Below are 18,063 nucleotides of genomic sequence, written 5' to 3' on the forward strand. Positions count from 1 at the left end.
TACCCTGCTGAAAGCAGCCATCAGAAGATTGGTGCACTGTGTTAATAAAGAAATGGACACGGTCAGCAACAATCTTTAGACTGGTCTCTTTTCTCTCTTTTTTGGACCTTTCTCTCTAAACAGTGTGTAAAGATGGTGGTGTGGGAAAATCCCAGTAGAAGTAGCAGTTTCTGAAATAAACCAGTTTGTCTGGTATAAATAACCAAGCCACATTCAAAGTTACGTAAATCACCTTTCTTCTCTATTCTGATGCTCGGCTTGAACTTCAGCAGGTCATCTTGACCACGTCTACATACCTGGATGCATTGGGTTACTGCCACATGATTGGCTGATTAGCTATTTGAACTGGTGTACCTAGTAAAGTGCCTGATGAGTGTTTATTTAAGTTTAGACTTTAGTTGTATATTAGTGTTCTAGCTTGCTTTGGAATATAGATGATGGAATTGCTTTATGTATCTATTTCTTTTTGTTGTCTGTTTGATTCCCTTTGATCTATCAAATTAAACTTAAGCGTCAGGTCCAACTGCCCAGGGAAGGGCATCATGCCCGGCTGTGTTTAAGGGTCACTCTGCCCCATTATATTATCATGCTCCCTCAAACATCAGGTGACCCAAACTCAGGCTTGGATACTGTAACTAAGACAAGACCATGCTCATCTTTCTGTACGTCACTGGCAATGCCTCCCAGAATTACACCTTCAAACATTGTAAAAACGTTCAGATCTTTAGTGCTGTGTGCTGAAGTTTTGTGTGGCCCAAACTTCCCAGAACCTTTCTTTCTGTTTTCTTTTTCTCTTTTTTTTTGTATTTTGTATTTTGTGGTTAGTTTTGCTATTCTTGCTAACTTACTCCTTCTTCTTTTATTTATTCTAAGGAAACCGCTGTAGCTGTTGCCAAATGTGAAACTCATCGTAGAACCACTTCCTATTTGCAAGAACAACTTGTCCTCTAAAGGCTTACTTGTGCCTGTGCTTTGACTATCAAAACCTGTCAGAACAGGCAAGGATGAATCAATATCACAAAAAGTGCTGTAAAGAGATTCAAAATATATATTTAATAAATGAAAGTGTTACAAGTTATTATTCAAAAGGGCACATTGATGTAAACACAGAGTTAATGGATAACTCACTGAATATACTAAAAGTTACACCACAGAACCCAGTTAAACTCATATTGACCTTTGACCCCCACGCCACCTTTCAGTGTGTTTGTGACTTTCTTTCTGTTAGATAACAATAATAAACTCTGGTCCATCTTTTTATAGTCTCAGGTAGGAGTTTGGAGGAACTGAAAGAGACTCATTTTACCTAGAGATATTTTAGTTATCTTTGACATTCCTTTTTAAGTAAGGAAAATCATGTTTGTCTAATTAATAAAAATTACTATGTGTTATCTAAATTCTGTTTTCAATTTAAAAAAAAAACTTCTGGCACCTTCTAATCCTTCTTATCATTTATGATAAGATAGTCTGTGTATGTATGTTGTTAAAAGTTGAGTGGAAGGAGAGGGTGGGACTGGGAATAGAGACAGCAGCAAGCCTGCACACATTTCAAGAATGCTACAGTCCCACAGCCTTCACTGGGCCCTGGAGAGGGGGAAGGTGGTGTGTAGAGTGGCAAACCAAAACATGAGTGAGGAGGGACAAGAATTCTTCCATTTGAAGGTCTCACTTGGCTTTTAGAATTCACGTCTCGGGGCGTTTAGTCTAGACTAAGTGGAGATGAAGGCACAAAATAACTGTGCACATGAATATGAACTGATTTTAATTGATTGCAAATAGATTATTGGTTACAATAATGTCCCCAGTTTAGCTAGCTGAAATGTTTCTACTGCATAGATTTCTACAATTTACATTTCATACATTTCATACTTGTTGTTTGATTGTTTCAAAGATCAATCAGTCATCAGCCTGTCCTCTGTGGCTCCGGAAGAAGCATTCTTGTCTGAGAACCCTGAAGATATTGTAGTGTCTTCAAGGTTTTCTCAGTTTTGACTTGAAATTTCAAAATATAACAAAGTTACCATTGTGCAGTTATAATGCAGGTAGAGTAAAAGATGCCAAAAGATGCCTGGATCTTGCAAATACAAGATCCAGGGTTTTACAACATAACTCACAAAAGGACTAAAGATCAGGATACATGTTTTCTTCATCCTGAGTATATGTAGATTTTGTAATTCAAACTGTTTTAACAGCTGCAACAGCTGCAAGACTGACTTGCTGGTGCCTTAAAGTGTGGACATAAGTGAGAATCCGTGTACACAGTCTGATGTTTGTTTTCTGTGGAGTCAAGCAACTGAAAGTGAAAGTCATGGTCTTGGATTTAGTGTTATAAACATGAACAGTGTTCTTAAAGTAGAGAGCAAAGAACCAAGGACGAAAGCTGTCCTCAATAAAGTTCATCTAATCATAAAATTGCTCAAGTGCAAGCAACAAAAAACATATTTAAAAAAGAGTGAAGTTTAATGTAGTGAGAGAGGAGGAAAACAGGAGAAAACACAACAGAATTAGACATTTACATTTGCATTTTATGAGGATTTTAAGCCTTTTGATGAAAGCATTTCTTAGGAATACAAGTCTAATCATCACTACAAGCGGTCAGAAATGAGAACAGTAACAATAATCATGTCTTTGAAAATGTACCAGAAATTTTGAACTAAATATGATAGAACACGCAGAATGTGAATGATGAAGTCATGTAGGCATCCTGATCTTAAAACCCTGTGTTCTTTCCGCTACAAGATATCAAAGGCAAAGTGACCAAAGCCACCTACAGGAAAATTCAATATTTGCTCTACTCCAGTGACAGGCCCTCCGTGCTCCTGTAGTTGTGAAAGTGAATTTGTCTGCATGGAATGTTTGATTAGTGGTGAAAAATTGTGCAACCTGAAGTTGGGTCTTGAAATAGCTGCTTAAAGACTGAGTCGTAGTGAAATCAACTTTAAATAACGACATTTTGCATTGTGAAATAAAGCAGCTTAAGCTTGTTTTGCAATTTCAGATTCAATCTATTAATTTTTGTATTATATCCTCTTTGTAATTCTTGTTGCTTGAAAACAGAGTAATCTTGTGTTTAAGTTATATTCCGATCATTTATAAAATCTATTAATGGGCACATAACACACTTTCATCATTTCCCCTTTTCTATCTTCCTGCTACTGCATGTATCCTTGGTTAGCACTTTATCATATACTGATAAACTTCCCTGTAGTCAGCTCTTTGCACATGTAGTCACTCTTATCTCAGCTCAGATAGTTAAGGGTAACTGCACAGTTCTCGAAGCCACAAACACACTGGAATTTTCTACTCCATAGTTTTTCCAGAGATCTATCAGGGCAAGAGCTAGTGATTAACTGGACTTCTATGTCATTGTGACAAATGACACTTTTCCCAAGATCAAAGTCATGTCTGGTATAGCTGGTTAAAGGCTGTCTTTACTAAACTAGCTGTGTCACGTTAGACTAAAGTACAGCGGGAAACCACCTGTTGTAGTGGTAAGAATTCAGCCCTGCTGTCATGGCTGATTATTTTAAATATACTGTGCTCTATGTCTAGATTCTGACTTTAATCCTTTATTTGTTCCCAGACAATAAATTTGTTTGGTGACCCTTTATTCTTTTGTGCACTATGATTTGTGGTTAAATATTTGCAGGACCTTACCATTCAATTCACAGTGTGAGGGCCATTGCGTGGGGGCCAACGTGGGGGCCCTTCATGTTTGTCACACGGTGCCAGTGGTGGACCTGCCAATTCTGGTATTCTACACCAAATGCCAATCTACACAATCATTGACCGAAGTGCTCACTACAGGATGTCGGGCCACCCTCACGAAGTCTGTTTCTAATTGTTTGGTCGTAGAAACAGACTGAGAGGAGCAGATACCAGTCCTGCTGATGGGTTAAGGACCTTCTGTGGCCCTGTCCAGCTATCATAGACTAGCTGCTTATCTCCTGGAATTTTCTCCACGCTCTTGAGACTGTGCTGGGAGACACAGCAAACCTTATAGCAAAGGCACATATTGAAGTGCCATCGTCATGCTACTGATTGTGGCACTTGCCTTGGCCAAATGCAAAAAGAGTGAAAACATGAAAAGATAAAGACGGAAAAATGTCCGAGGCCTCCACGTGTAAAATCATTCCTGTTTTGGGGCTTATCTCATTCTTTCTCCTCTAGGACACCTGTTGGTAATTTCGTTAACACCAAAGCAGCTGAAACTGATTAACAACCCCATCTGCTACTTAAGTGGATCAATATCCCGGAAGGTTAACCGACTTGATGCTATACTCTGATTAAAAATGGTAAATGGTAAATGGCCTGCATTTGTATAGCGCTTTACTTAGTCCCTAAGGACCGCAACGTGCTTTACACAACATTCAGTCATCCACCCATTCACACACATATTCACACACAGGTGATGGCAAGCTACATTGTAGCCACAGCTGCCCTTGGGTGCACTGACAGAGAAAGAATTCCTTCAATTTTGGGGGGAAGTTTATTAAGGATTGCTTTTAATTCAATTCACTGTCCACAAAGCTGTCTGTGCTCTAGATAGCATACTAGTATACTAAGGTTAATATGGAGCAGTACGATGGTGCAGTGGCTGCTGCCTCACAGCAACAAGGTCCTGAGTCAGAATCCATCCACCAGCTGGGGCCTTTGTATGTGGGGTTTGCATGTTACATGGCTTCTTCCCACAGTCCAAAGACATGCGTGGGGTTAGGTTAACTGGTGACTCTATATTAACCACGAATGTGAATGGTTATCTATAACTCTTTGTTAGGCCAGGGAAAGACTTATAAACTGTACCCTGTCTTTCGTCCTGTGGCAGGTGGGATAGGCTCCAGCCTTAGAGTAAGGTTTTTAGTCTAGTGCTAGCCTTAATCCATGTCTGGGTCCATAGTCTTGTATAATAAGATGAGTCATTAAATAAAGCTTAAGTTGTTTCCTTGTTAAGCTGACATACAGTACAAAGTTTACACCTGACATCAATTCTATTGATCTCTTAGACCTCATCTCTGTGGGAGTATTTAATATTACAACAGACACAGTACAGCCTGTGACAGCTGAACTCTGTTTATTGTCTCAGTTGGTCCTGGTGAAAACACATGAAAGCTGAAATTCCAAACAGGAATTACCATACTTAGCTTGCATACGAGTATGCATGCCAGTCTGTCTGAGCTCTGTGATCATGTTTAAGTAGACTGTTATTGCCAAATATGAGCTGACAGATGAGCCTTTAGGCCCAGAGCCCTGGTTTGAAAAGACTGTGAAAGGCCATCTAAAAGATCTGGTTAACTTAAAGTTGTAAACAGTCTCAGACAGTTCAGGGTGCAGAATTCAAATTACATTTGAAGATCAAATAAAAGGCAAAACTGTGTCAAGGTAATGAGAGCTGGAGTCATTTAGATGAATTCGTGATTTGCAGTTTAAATTCCCTTGATCTGCTCTGAATCTCCATTACGTGGGTTTGCTGCCTCTGAGAGCTTCAAAGGGAGAACCTGACACGCAGTGTAGGAGGAATCCAGCAGATTGATGTTGTCTTTTTGTTAACAGGCTGCCTCTTGCACACTTGCCACATGTACAGGAAATGAAACCATGGCAATGACAGCTTGTGTAATGTGTGACGCCAGTTCTCCCATAGCATGTATTAGCTTGTGCCTATTAAGTATCACTCCGGGAAGCTTTCTGCTTACGTGATGTCATTTATGGCACAGATTGACTCATCATCTTTTTTTTCATTACATTTTGTTCCAAACAGCATGTTTTTCTCTGAGTAAATGTTTATGTGATGTTTTTGTTACTATTGTTATATATTTTATTAATGTTTATTTGATCGTGAGTGTGCAGAATGATGTACAAATTTGGATTTGATGGGTACATACGGTTAGGTATGGAAATTGTGAAGAGTGATGTAATCTCACTTATCATTAGAGAAATCCCTGCCTGTCCATCTGTTGTTTGCCTGTCTATACAGTTAAACATCTGATTATCTTCAGTCTGGCTGGATATTTTTCACCAGAATAAGTGCAGTCCTGGAGTTTTTTTGATTTAGCAGTTTTCATTTTTTGGATAGAACTCATTCTCTTTGTAGTCACTCTTATCTCAGTGTTTCCACTCGAGTGACTGCTGCCTCGCTGTGAGGGAAGGGCTATAAACACAGGCACGCTCGTTTGGCTATATTTGTAAGGACATTCATTAACATGAATACATTCCCATTTGTGATGCTTTGCCAGTCTTTTGCTGTAATTGTGTCTATTGTTGGTGGGTTTTCTGCCATTAATTTTGTCTTCAGCAGTTGAGATGGAAGCTCATTCAGGTAAAAATTAGATGTCTGACTTGGTCATTGCATAATATTCAGCATTTAAAAACACTTTAAACCTTTTTACCTGCTTAATAAATGAAGAAATAACAGCTAACAGCTGTCTATTGAAACTTTTTGATTGATGTTCAACTACATTTTGGTCCATAAAAATAAATAGCTGTGTATTAAAAATGGTCCAATATTTCTGGATTTGACTGAACAAGCAGGATTTTGTTCCACACAACAAGTCTGGAGTTCTTGGTCTCAAAATGAGAAGAAAATATACGACTGTTTAAGGTGTTTTTCAGTGAGAAAGATGAAGCAGATATTAACTAAATTGCTGTAAAATTCTACTGTATAACATTAACTGTAGAACTGCATATTCTTGACTTTCTGGAGCACGGCCATAAGTAGCGTTACTGCTCCCTCAGTGGGTTCTGGCTCAGTGCTGTGGATCAGACGTTCATTAACACACTTGACTGACCATCTTTTGTTGCCAGTGGTAACTGAGGATAAAGATCTCTGCCACAGCTTGAGAGTCAACTGAGCACAAGGTTTGAGTGTGTCTGTGTGTGCGAGCTTATGATGGTATGTGTACGTCATTGTCTCTTGTTTGCAGATACCTTGAAGCTGTGAAGCAACTAAAAACGGCTGACATGAGGTTTGGGATAGTCGTGTTATCATTTCCTTTGGTGTTTTTTTTTCTTCCAAGCAAAAAGAGCAGCTCGAGCGGTGTAATTAAGAAGAAAAGATTGATTGATGGCTTTTAAACTGTGTAATCATTTACTGAATGCTTAATAATCGTATGGTATGTTCAACCTCACTAAGATCCAGTAAAACAAGCCAGGCTTAAATACCGTGGTTGGTTTCTATTATGGGAATAGAACCACACCTTTAGAAACTGGAAGACTGTTACCGTACTGTGACAGCACTGTCATTTTTAAACATGGGGGTACATTGTGTTTCTCCCTGTTCACAAACAGAGATGGACACATGACGTTTGTTGGCAGTTACCTACACAATGACTCACTTATCTCCAGCTCATTCATAAAGTCATTCGTAAAATTCTCTCAGTACCAATCCTGTATCCCATTCACCACTTCAGGTTGTAATCCGTTTATTAGTCTTTTAACATTGAGACCAGAGTGAGTGTTTGAGCCATTTTTATTCTTCATTTGGGTCTGGTGGACCTTTCACCCCCAGCCAGCAACTCTACTTATCCTCACATGAGAAAACTGTCACATGAGGCATGTTATGGCCTTCTAGCTGCCTTGACTTCTTGTTTGCTTTGCACACGATTCACTTTGTGTCTAAATTCTGTTTGATCAGCTGGTAGATTTTCTTAAAGATAACAATGAAAAAAAAGAGAAAAGTACTGGAACAAGTTTCTGTCCTTGTGTCAAATTGCAGGCTATAAAGATATAATCTAAAAGAGATATTTTTAATGTTCATTATAAAGACCTTTAAAGTTCTATCTGTGGATCCGCACTGACATTGAAGAGGGCAGCTGGCAGTGTAGGTTTAGCAATCCTCTTTATAATCCTGCTGAGTGAAGTAACTCGAGACATGCTCTAAGGTTTAGCCAAATCCATGCACAGGTGACAACAGTGTCATATTAGCATGACAAATCTGGCTTTAATTTAAGTATGAACTTTGACACTATGAAGCAAGTTGGGTTCCTGATGGTGTAGAAGTGCACATTTAGGACCCTTTCGGAAAATGAAAACAAGCCTAAATGAAGAAAGTAATCAGAATTTGCAGTCACCAAAGTATTGTATTTTAAGGGAAAACATTATGCATATATGTTCAGTATCAACATTAACATAATATACCTGCTGATACAGCAAGGTGACTGCAGTGGATTTTTCTAACAGGGCATGCAGGCTTCATAAAAGCATGTAAACAAACAGATTAGACTTACTTTTTCTGTAGAATACCATAGAAAAATATTTTAAAAGGGTTTAAAAGTAAAGGCAGATCGAGAATCCAACCTATGTAATAATTTAATGCCATGTAATGAACATCAAGTGGCTTACAAAGATAACCTCCCAGTCATAAATATGCCGCCTTTTAAATTGCTGACTGACTCATGTTCTTCTAAAGCAAATGTTTATATTTACAAACAGTAATCTGCTGATTAAGCGTAATTTGACTTATATTATTCACACAAGAAAACGTGATTCTGTTAACCTGTGTAGAGAAAGACTTCTGTAACTACCAGGATTGACGTGACAAAAAAGGGAAGGGTGTACAGCTATTTGATCATATTTCAGGAAGGAATTGTTCCCGTATCTTCATATTGCTCTCCGAGTTGTGGTGCCTTTTTTTTCACCTTACATGATTTTTACAGAAAGATGTTATTAATATTGTAAAAAGACATAGATTTCATTGTACACCTGAAAAATCTACATCACTGTATATTGTTATTATATTATTTATATTGTTATTTATATGAATTTGTAAGATAGACAAATCTAAATAAGTAGTCTGGAGTTTATTGACCTTCTTTTATAATCCTTTATGCACTGTTGCTGTTTGTTAAATGGATTTCACTGCCTAAATATGTATTTCTCCTAAATATGCACCAGTATATCTGCCCAACATCACTATTGACCAGCATCAGCCCTGTATGTGTATTAAAAATATAACAGACTTTATTTTTACAGTGCTCTGTGAGGTTTTTACATGTTTTTTAATTGTTTATTTGAACATCATTTTTTAAGTGTTACTTTTGAAGCAAATTTTGTACTTTGAGGTGAGTTGTTGATGCCAGAGGTTAAAGGAGAAGCTCAAGATAACCTGCCAAAGTTTACAATGAGTATCAGAATAGAAAGAAAAGATGATTTGAGTGGTTTTAAATATGGCATGGTTGTTGGTACTAGACAGAGTGGTCTGAGTATTTCAGAAACTTGTGTTTTACTGTAATTTCCTGCACAAAATCTTTGGTTTACAGGGAATGAGCTGATCTGGAGCTATTTGTTCTCCAAAAAAGAGAAAATATTCAGTGACCACCTTTTTTTCTGTGTTATAATTTCCTTGTTGACAACACTGCAGCAAATCTCTGAGGAATGTGTCCAGCTCTTTGTTGAATCTATTGGCGTATTGGCTTCCCTTCATTGGCTTCCTGTTAAATCCAGAATTGAATTCAAAATCCTGCTCCTCACATACAAGGTCTTAAATAATCAGGCCCCATCATATCTTAATGACCTTGTAGTACCATATCGCCCTATTAAAGCACTTCGCTCTCGTACTGCAGGCCTACTTGTTGTTCCTAGAGTATTTAAAAGTAGAATGGGAGGCAGAGCCTTCGGTTTTCAGGCCCCTCTTCTGTGGAACCAGCTTCCAGTTTGGATTCAGGAGACAGACACTAGCTCTGCTTTTAAGATTAGGCTTCAAACTTTCCTTTTTGCTAAAGCATATAGTTAGGGCTGGACCAGGTGACCCTGAATCCTCCCTTAGTTATGCTGCAATAGACGTAGGCTGCTGGGGGATTCCCATGATGCATTGAGTTTTTCCTTTCCAGTCACCTTTCTCACTCACTATGTGTTAATAGACGTCTGTTATTAATCTCTGTCTCTCTTCCACAGCATGTCTTATCCTGTCTTCCTTCTCTCACCCCAACTTGTCGCAGCAGATGGCCCCGCCCCTCCCTGAGCCTGGTTCTGTCGGAGGTTTCTTCCTGTTAAAAGGAAGTTTTTCCTTCCCACTGTCACCAAAGTGCTTTTTCATAAGGGGTCATTTGATTGTTGGGGTTTTCTCTGTATGTATTATGGTACATGGCCTGTATTTGTATAGCGCTTTACTAGTCCCTAAGGACCCCAAAGCACTTTACACATCCAGTCATCCACCTATTCACACACACATTCACACACTGGTGATGGCAAGCTACATTATTGTAGGGTCTACCTTACAATACAAAGCGCCTTGAGGCGACTGTTGTTGTGATTTGGCGCTGTATAAATGAAATTGAATTGAATTTAATCTATGCTACAAAGGTATCAAGTACCAGATTTTTTTCTAAACATGAAGTATATTTTCAAAAAAGAATCAGGAGAATCAAGATTTTTTAAAGTGTTGTTTCCCACATGTTAAACGTCAGTAGAGTGCTCACTTTAACATTTTCTCATAATGGAAAGTCTTTAGTTTGGTTTACATGAGGATGCCTGTGTAGAATAAACAGGAGTCAGGAAGCATGATGTACACTGACTCATTGTTAATTATTGCACAATTTCCTACTCTGTTTTTACAAGGGTGCAAATGGACATCATACTGATTTTGCAATGAGGATCTGGCAGGGTAAAGACTCCACACACGGATACACACCATGTCGAAACAGAAATTAGCCTGTTTTCTCTAAATAAATCAGAATCTACAACCTGAAATCGAAAGACCTGCTGGAGCAGCAGATAGGTTTTAGTTTCAGCTCAACAGCTGTAAGGCTGATTTAGTCTTTGCTGTGGCTTTCAAAACAGGAAATTCAGTTTTTCACCTCACTATTTCAAAGTAGCTGACACATAGCTACGTCAAAGGATGTTGTGGTTTTTTTAATCCTGCCGCAAGAACATAAAAAGTCAGTAGAGATCAATGAAATAGCTGAATTTATGATTTTATTGTTTGTCTTTGCTATTGCTGACACCTACTCCATACAGCACAGATGCTATAAAACAAAGAAGGACATGCAAATACTTTCACAGCGCTTTGTAATCATATAAAGGAGCTAAAGCTGATGGAGATGGGCAGTTTGATCCTGTAGTTTTAAGATCAGTTCTGCATCTAAAAACCTGATATAATCAGCTCACAAGGACAGACTCTTAAGGTTGTTACTTAATGGGTGGGTCATACCAATCATACCTTCAGGGACCAAAAAAGAGGGAAACTGTCTCCTCTAGCATACAAGGAGGCCTCATTGTGATTTAAATAAATGACTGAGGGCCATGGTGTTTTCCCCCTCTTCTGCTTATCCTCTTCACACTAAGCCAAAACACCAATTACACCTGCTGACCTCTTTTTCATGGAAAGGTTTGACAAAAATTCTCTGAGGTTAGAGGCCCAGGAAACTCCCAGTAACATTAGAAGTGTTATGTAATGCAGCCCTTCCTCCTGGATCAGCAACGTTGTGCTGCACAGGAGAAAGAGGGCCTATAAACACTGTGTTTGCACATGTAAGGGTATTTAACAAACAAGGACAGGAAAGTTGACCAGATATCTTTAAAAAGTACCCTAACCTTTGCTCATACATACTACACCAAGATAACCGTAACTGAATAAACCATGATTCGACTAAAGAAAAACTAGAAGAGAAAAACAGGCTGATGAGTTGAAGTAAGATGATAAAGTGATTCAAAAGATGACACGTCTTCTAAAAATGATCTGTCTTAGTAATCGTCTATAGAATTCTGAACTTTGTGTGTCTATAACAGTTATTTTCAGTGCTGATTACAGGTCTTATAATCTGATTCATCTCAGCTTTTCTTTTTCATCTTCAGGTAGAGTAACATCAACAACCAAATTATACTATGAGAAAGTAATTTCCAAAGCGAGAAAATACACCGGTCACAAAAACTACACTGTGAAAGGTAAACATTTTTCATTGATTTTGTTCAGATTTATAGTCAGAGTTTAAGTTTTAAGCAATCCAAGGTTTTACAGACATGATATAAAGCCAAGAAGTTGCCATAAATTGCCTCAACTGTTTGTTAAATTTCAGCAGGCGACCATATGCCGCATGGCTGAGAGCAGCTGGCCCGGGTTCGAGTCAGACCTGCGGGCCTCTGCTGCCTGTCTTCCCCTCTCTTTCCTGTATCCATCTAAAAAAGCTGAAAAAAGGCCAAAAAAAAATTTTTTTTTTTTTTTTAAAAAGCACAAGTTTATGCTTCTTCAATCTTACATCTTGCCTTCTTTTCTTCTTGATTATGTGTAAGCCTAATGGAGGAAAACCTGTGTAAAGTTTCATGTAGAAATCATAAAAGCTAGGTATGGAAGAGTTAGATTTCTCATGTTGACTCCCATCAGCTCTTCAAATGTGACTCATGCCTCATCTGCAAAAAGTCTATTAAACTAGTATATAGATAACGTGATTAAAGACTGAAAGTTTAATTTGGTCCCCAGCACAGTGGGTGGAGAATAAGACAAAATGTGAGTATTAGCATCCTGCAAAAAATATAAATTTCATAAAATGGCACAATACAGAGACAAGATGCGATGCAAAAAGTTTTTTAATGCGGCAATTACACTACAAGGAGAGCAGTCAAAAATAAGAAGAAGACGTTTTTTTTTTAAACAAGCATACATACGACTCCAAAGCAGAACAGATAAATAATTTATATTTAAATGATCGGTTCCATTTCCCCCTTAAAATTTTACTTTTTTTACAGAAATAATGGATTCACCTACCAGTGAACTATTAAATCATATGCAAAATTAGGTCATGCTAATATAAACTATTTAGAACTCCATCTATCACAGATGGATACAGACCGGCTGTAATAAAAGGAGACTGAATATTATCCTGTTCAGATGTTCTGTTAATGAGAAATAGGGTGCTTCTGTAATTTATTAGGCTACACATTAACTCTTACATGTGTATATACATTATGGAAATACATCTGTATTATTGGGTAGAGGGGTTGATTCAGACACTGATAAGCTGGGGGAATAGTTCATTAGCAAATATGTCATCCCAGGCACTCTCTGCACACAGGGGGGACGACATGTCGCTGAAAGGGGAAGGGGAACCTTCATATCCGGAGTCGCTGTAGGTGTCCGCCAGGCAGGCTTCTTTCTCCAGACTGTTGAGGGCAGGAGAGGAGGGTCCAGAGAAAAGCTCAACTGCCTGACTCTGACTATTACATGCAGGGATGACCACTTCCTGTGGTTCATCTTTGACGCAGATGGTCTCCTCCTCCACCATGACCTCAGTAACGGGGAAGGCTACCTCGTCATTCTTCTCATTTGTGCCGCTCTCCAAGTCGGTGTGCTGCCCACTACTCACTTCCTCCACGGGCTTTGTATAGATGTGGTCAAAGTGAATCAGTTCATTAAGGGTCTCCAGCTTAACTGATGTGGGCCCCACAGTTGGAGATGGGGTGGTAGGTACTGGCTCACCCCCTCCGAGCAACAGGACCTGCGGCTCCTGGCAGTCTGGTTCACAAGACTTGAGAAATAACTCTGGGTCAAGGATGTCCAGAATGCCCAGCAGCAAATCAGACTAGGGAGAGAAAGAAAGGGGGTATAAGTATTCGTTCTGAATTGTTGTGGAGCTTTGGTGGAAATCTTAAGACCCACACTTTAGCAGGGACTCACCTCATTGTCTGAAGAGTCAGGACTATCTGTATCCATTGGGAAGTCTTCAGATTTAGGGACTGCTGGGCCTGCACCTGCTGCGGAGGCACACATAGCCTGAGTGCTGCGGACTCAGAAGACCCGATCCCCAAATCTGCATCGTTCCCGGTGGACAACATAACCTGAACCTTTGAGGGAAAAAAAGATTTAAAAAGAATTAATACAATTTTCCAATCCCTGCAATCCAGCCCACACCACTTCCCCTCTCAGCTCTCCATTCTTTTTTTACCTTCTCTTTCGAGTCAAGAGTGTCCAATCCAAGTCTTTGTCTCAGTTCCTCATTTTCTGTGAGCAGGCCATTTGTTTTTTCCCGGAGTAGCCTGTTTTCAATGTGAAGTTTCTGATTCTGCAGGAGGAAACAGATGTCTGTGAATGAAACCTGCAACAGTTTCAGGAACTAAAGTGTGAAGTATCACATGAAATGGCACAAACGGTTAAAAAAAAAAATTGCTTTGCATTTCTTCATACTAAGACATGCAATTACAAATTAATGCTATGGCTATAATGTGTAACAGTGTATACCTCCAGCTCCAACTCTAGGACTTGTTGCTCCAGCTCCCCCATTTTTGCCTTTTTTCTGTCTCTGGCTGTCTGAGCTGCCACTCTGTTCTTGAGTTTCCTGGGGAAAAAAAGGAAGGAGTGGGGGGAAAATTAGTTTCCACGATGCTGACTAAGCCCTCTGACATGACTTTGAGTTCACAGTACTGCGCAATCACCGGCCATGTTCCTGCCACGCAGGCAAAGCATGATATCAATGTCCTGCTCTGTAACAGCAGAGCCGGGCGGGTCCACCAACATTTAAATCCCTCACATAATTTTGACCAGCTAGCTTAAAGTGCAGCGCAGATACGATAACGTTTATGATATTTAACAGCTTCACATGACAGTTGTTATAGTGCGGAGATAACCTATTTACACCGCTATAGTCACACAGCATTTGAGCTTGCATTTATATTTTCTTGGCATTTGAACTAAACCGTAAACATAGCACCTATTGTCTTGCTAGGGGATCGATATCTTTGGGTGTGTCTCTGTATTAATTTCTTGAACAATGGCCCCATTTACGCTTTAGAAATAAGTAATTACACACAGATATAATTATAGATAAGGGTTTATTTTTGAACAAACCTGCGAAGCGCTTTCTCTTCAGGACTCAAATGTGTGAGTCTCTGTCTTTTTCGCACCGGCGGCCCTGCAGAAGTGTTGGAGTCTGAATCCGACGACACTTGGCTGGCCGTTGACGGTAAAACGACAGAGATGGGCCGGCTGAGGGCCGTCTGTGAGCCGGATTGCTTCCCTGATATGAGAAGGACTTTGTGGGCTCCTCCAGCCCCAGCTGCTACAACCACCATGTTGATGTATCCTGTTGTGTTGCTGTCTGAACTCAGAAATTACCGGGTGTCCGTATTAAAGTCAGTAGAAACCTTTAGGTTTCCCTGTTGACCCGAGCCCCGACAATTCTCAAATGCCTAAAGAAAATGGGCTGTGTCTGCGATCTTTTCTACCATCGTGGTGAAACCCGATAGGCTTTCAGCTGCTCTGACGCAATCAGCTTGAAGCTTGTGATTGGTCGCAATGCTGATGTAAGTTTGCACATAAAGTGTTTCACTCTGTTTGCAAAGTAAAATCGAGTTCCCTGTAATTTCCAGTCAAGCCTTATTGTCACATAAAGTCTAAATTTTTCAGTCCGTTATTTTTGCCTGCTTGCATGGGACTTTTTATCAAGTCCACATTAATATATTTATTAACTAGCCTCACTCGTGGATCTCCAAGGCTTATTTTGGCATAGATGGACCCAGCCTTTTTTCCATTGTGTGTGCAGCATTTACAAGCTTTCTGTTCAGCAAAGTCTAAAAGTTACCAGCTACTATATTAGTCTGAAAGGCAAAATGCCTTTATGCTAACTTCACCTTTTTTTTTTTTTTTTTACCTCAATTCGTTTCTTTTTTTTTAATTAAACATTTATTTTACCTTCCAGCTATCTGGGTAAATTGTGCTGGATAGAAAAGTTTCCTCATTCTTTTCTTTTCTAAAGGATTCTAATGAAGCAACAGGCTTTACAAGGCCTTCCCTGAAATACATTTCCTTTTTCCTGGACTGGTGGACTGATTAGCTTATTATTTTGTCTGTGAAATAGTTCCTGTCAACAGACATTTGTATATCTTTTCGAAATTAATTTAAACAGTATTTTTTTAGCTATATTTTATTACCTGCATGTGATGTCTTGCAGAATTTAAAACTGAATTAGTCAGGCAACATAAATCTTGATCCAGTGCCAAAAAGCCAACGCTTTTTGAAAACAAAACAAAACAAGAGGTGTTAACGGATGAGGCAGCAGTGAAAGATAATAATTTATAGGACCAGGCGTAGCTTATAACCTGGTAGACTTTGTCTACCTGCGTTCAACCACAGTAAAATTTCTGAGATGGCTTAGTGCCAACAAATACTCATGCACGGTTTCAACTGAAGCTGCCACCCAAAAGTAAACAGGCCACAGTCAGAAAGAGAAAAGACATCAATCGACTTCACAAGTACGCACTCTTCCTCAAACTTCTATTTGTCCTCAAACAGGAATTCACATTTTTGCAGTAACTGGCCACCATTATTGTTTACAGCTTGTAGCCCTTTGCCCCTACAGTTTGTCACCTCAGCAGGAGTAACTGCAACAGCTAGAGCAAACAGTGGCCTGTTTGCGAAGCTTTACAGGTGCTACAGAATCAGCATGTGAGAAAGTGAGAGCCTCGGTTTATGATCAATTGAAGAAAGGAAACAGGATTTAAAAACAGGATGTGCTGTATTTCCAGATATAAACATAATAGGTCAAAGCAAACAGGAAAAAATGTGTGAGCGTTCCTCTAAATTCCCCAAATGTAAGTTTCTTTATGTCAAGAAAGTAGGCAGCAATACAGCAGTTCATATTATACACTAGCCTTTAGCTCTAGAATGAAACTGTTATTTCTGACTTGGGGATGTCCCATCACACTTATATACAAGTGTCGCATTGGCCATCAGTGAAACGACCTTCTATATTTGCAGCATGTAGCTGTCAAGTTAATGCTGGAGGGGAAGGGAGGTTTAATAACTGCTAAGGGAGTTTCCTTACTGTGTGTCGTACTTTACTCTCACTACGTTCTGTTCTCGGTGGATATCTGTCATCAGTAAGTGTAAGAAAATGTCCAGCGTGTCAGTTAACATTCAAATGCCACTTGGAATTGTTCTGCTGAGCATTTTAAATGCAAATGATGCCTTCAGTCTGCAGTATTTCCCTGCATTTCACAGTAGAATGTCCCAGTGAATCCCACCACAGATTTAGACTATACAACAGAGTGTGGTAAGTACCTCATGAAAATCCTCTTAATACATGATTTGCTTACATGGGTGTAACAACACAATGCAAGCACAAACAATTAAGACTCAACAAACACAATTTGAGACGAGGAGATTAAAGAGTCTTAAAATGTGAAGGTCACTGCTGACCAAGTGGATAAAAAGAATGTAAAGTGTACTTCGAGAATGCAGGAAAAGGGGTCTTGAAGAGCATCTTGAATTCTTATGTCATTAAAAAACAACTGCTTTGGTGAAATCTCCCTGTTTTCTTTTTTTATTAGGCCACTGGAATAGCTCTGTACATTGTTTAAAATGGGAAAACTAGGCAGGGTTTGTCTAGTGATTTAATATATAGTTCAGAATTTTGAAGTCTGGACATATTTGTAAAGTGTTATAATTTCCTAAATCCTCATTTTTCCAAGATGTTAGTATTTTGGGGTTCAAGTTACATCACAGAGCCTGAGGAGAGCATCCTGACGGGAAACATCTTAACCTGGTTCAGGAACAGCACCATGCAGGACAGACGAGCTCTACAGAGGGTTGTGCGATCAGCTGAGCGCACCATCCGCTCCGAGCTCCCTGACCTGCACTCAATCTACAGCAGGCGGTGCTGGACCAAGGCCAGGAAGATCGTGAAGGACCTCAGCCATCCCTGTAAAGTTTCAAGAAGGAGTTATGAGCCAAACAAAAGCGCTCTCTGATATGAATAAAAGCGTGATTGTTTGCACCTGGCTTTAATGCGTCGCCACATGAGATTCACTGTTAGAGTAACAATAGTAGGCTCTATACATGAGCACACCATCACATGGAGTCTGCATTTACATTGTACTAGCATAAGAAGGCAGCACCGCTATCAGCAAGGCTATAACATCTGACAAACACATTCTTCCTCTTACAAATAAGAAGTAAATATCCTAAGCAATAAAAGACACCCTCCCTCAGTGCAGTTCATTCACGAGTTTTGGTTCCGCAACTGTCTTATGTCTGTTGTATTGCTCACTAAACAAGCCTTGCATAAATAATGCTTTATTAGACACAATTGACCCCACTATACGTGTGCTGCACTTGCTTTGGGTGTGATTTACTATTAACCTTTG

At 39.4% G+C, this 18,063-nt stretch overlaps 1 protein-coding gene across 1 annotated transcript; it reads right to left on the minus strand.

Annotated features, from left to right (window-relative positions):
* Positions 1–13,255: 13,255 nt before the first annotated feature.
* xbp1 (X-box binding protein 1) lies at positions 13,256–15,129 on the minus strand. The gene is made up of 5 exons (XM_085476213.1): positions 14,768–15,129; positions 14,162–14,258; positions 13,869–13,985; positions 13,601–13,767; positions 13,256–13,505 (listed from the first exon to the last, which is right to left on the minus strand). The coding sequence occupies exons 1-5, from the start codon at positions 14,989–14,991 to the stop codon at positions 13,328–13,330; spliced, it is 783 nt and encodes a 260-aa protein (XP_085332339.1). The 5' UTR covers positions 14,992–15,129; the 3' UTR covers positions 13,256–13,327.
* Between the last annotated feature and the right edge of the window lie 2,934 nt (positions 15,130–18,063).

The sequence above is a fragment of the Copadichromis virginalis genome, linkage group LG12 (assembly GCF_057382275.1).
Source record: "Copadichromis virginalis isolate Kocher_CV1m ecotype Utaka linkage group LG12, C_Virginalis_male_GT1.1, whole genome shotgun sequence".
NCBI lineage: Eukaryota > Metazoa > Chordata > Actinopteri > Cichliformes > Cichlidae > Copadichromis > Copadichromis virginalis.

Coding starts and splice junctions, on each gene's coding strand:
- xbp1 (XM_085476213.1), bottom strand. CDS start 14,991: ATGGTGGTTGTAGCAGCTGGGGCTGGAGGAGCCCACAAAGTCCTTCTC. Junction 13,768..13,868: donor CTCTTGACTCGAAAGAGAAG/GTAAAAAAAGAA, acceptor TTTCCCTCAAAG/GTTCAGGTTATGTTGTCCAC. Junction 13,506..13,600: donor CTGACTCTTCAGACAATGAG/GTGAGTCCCTGC, acceptor TTCTCTCCCTAG/TCTGATTTGCTGCTGGGCAT.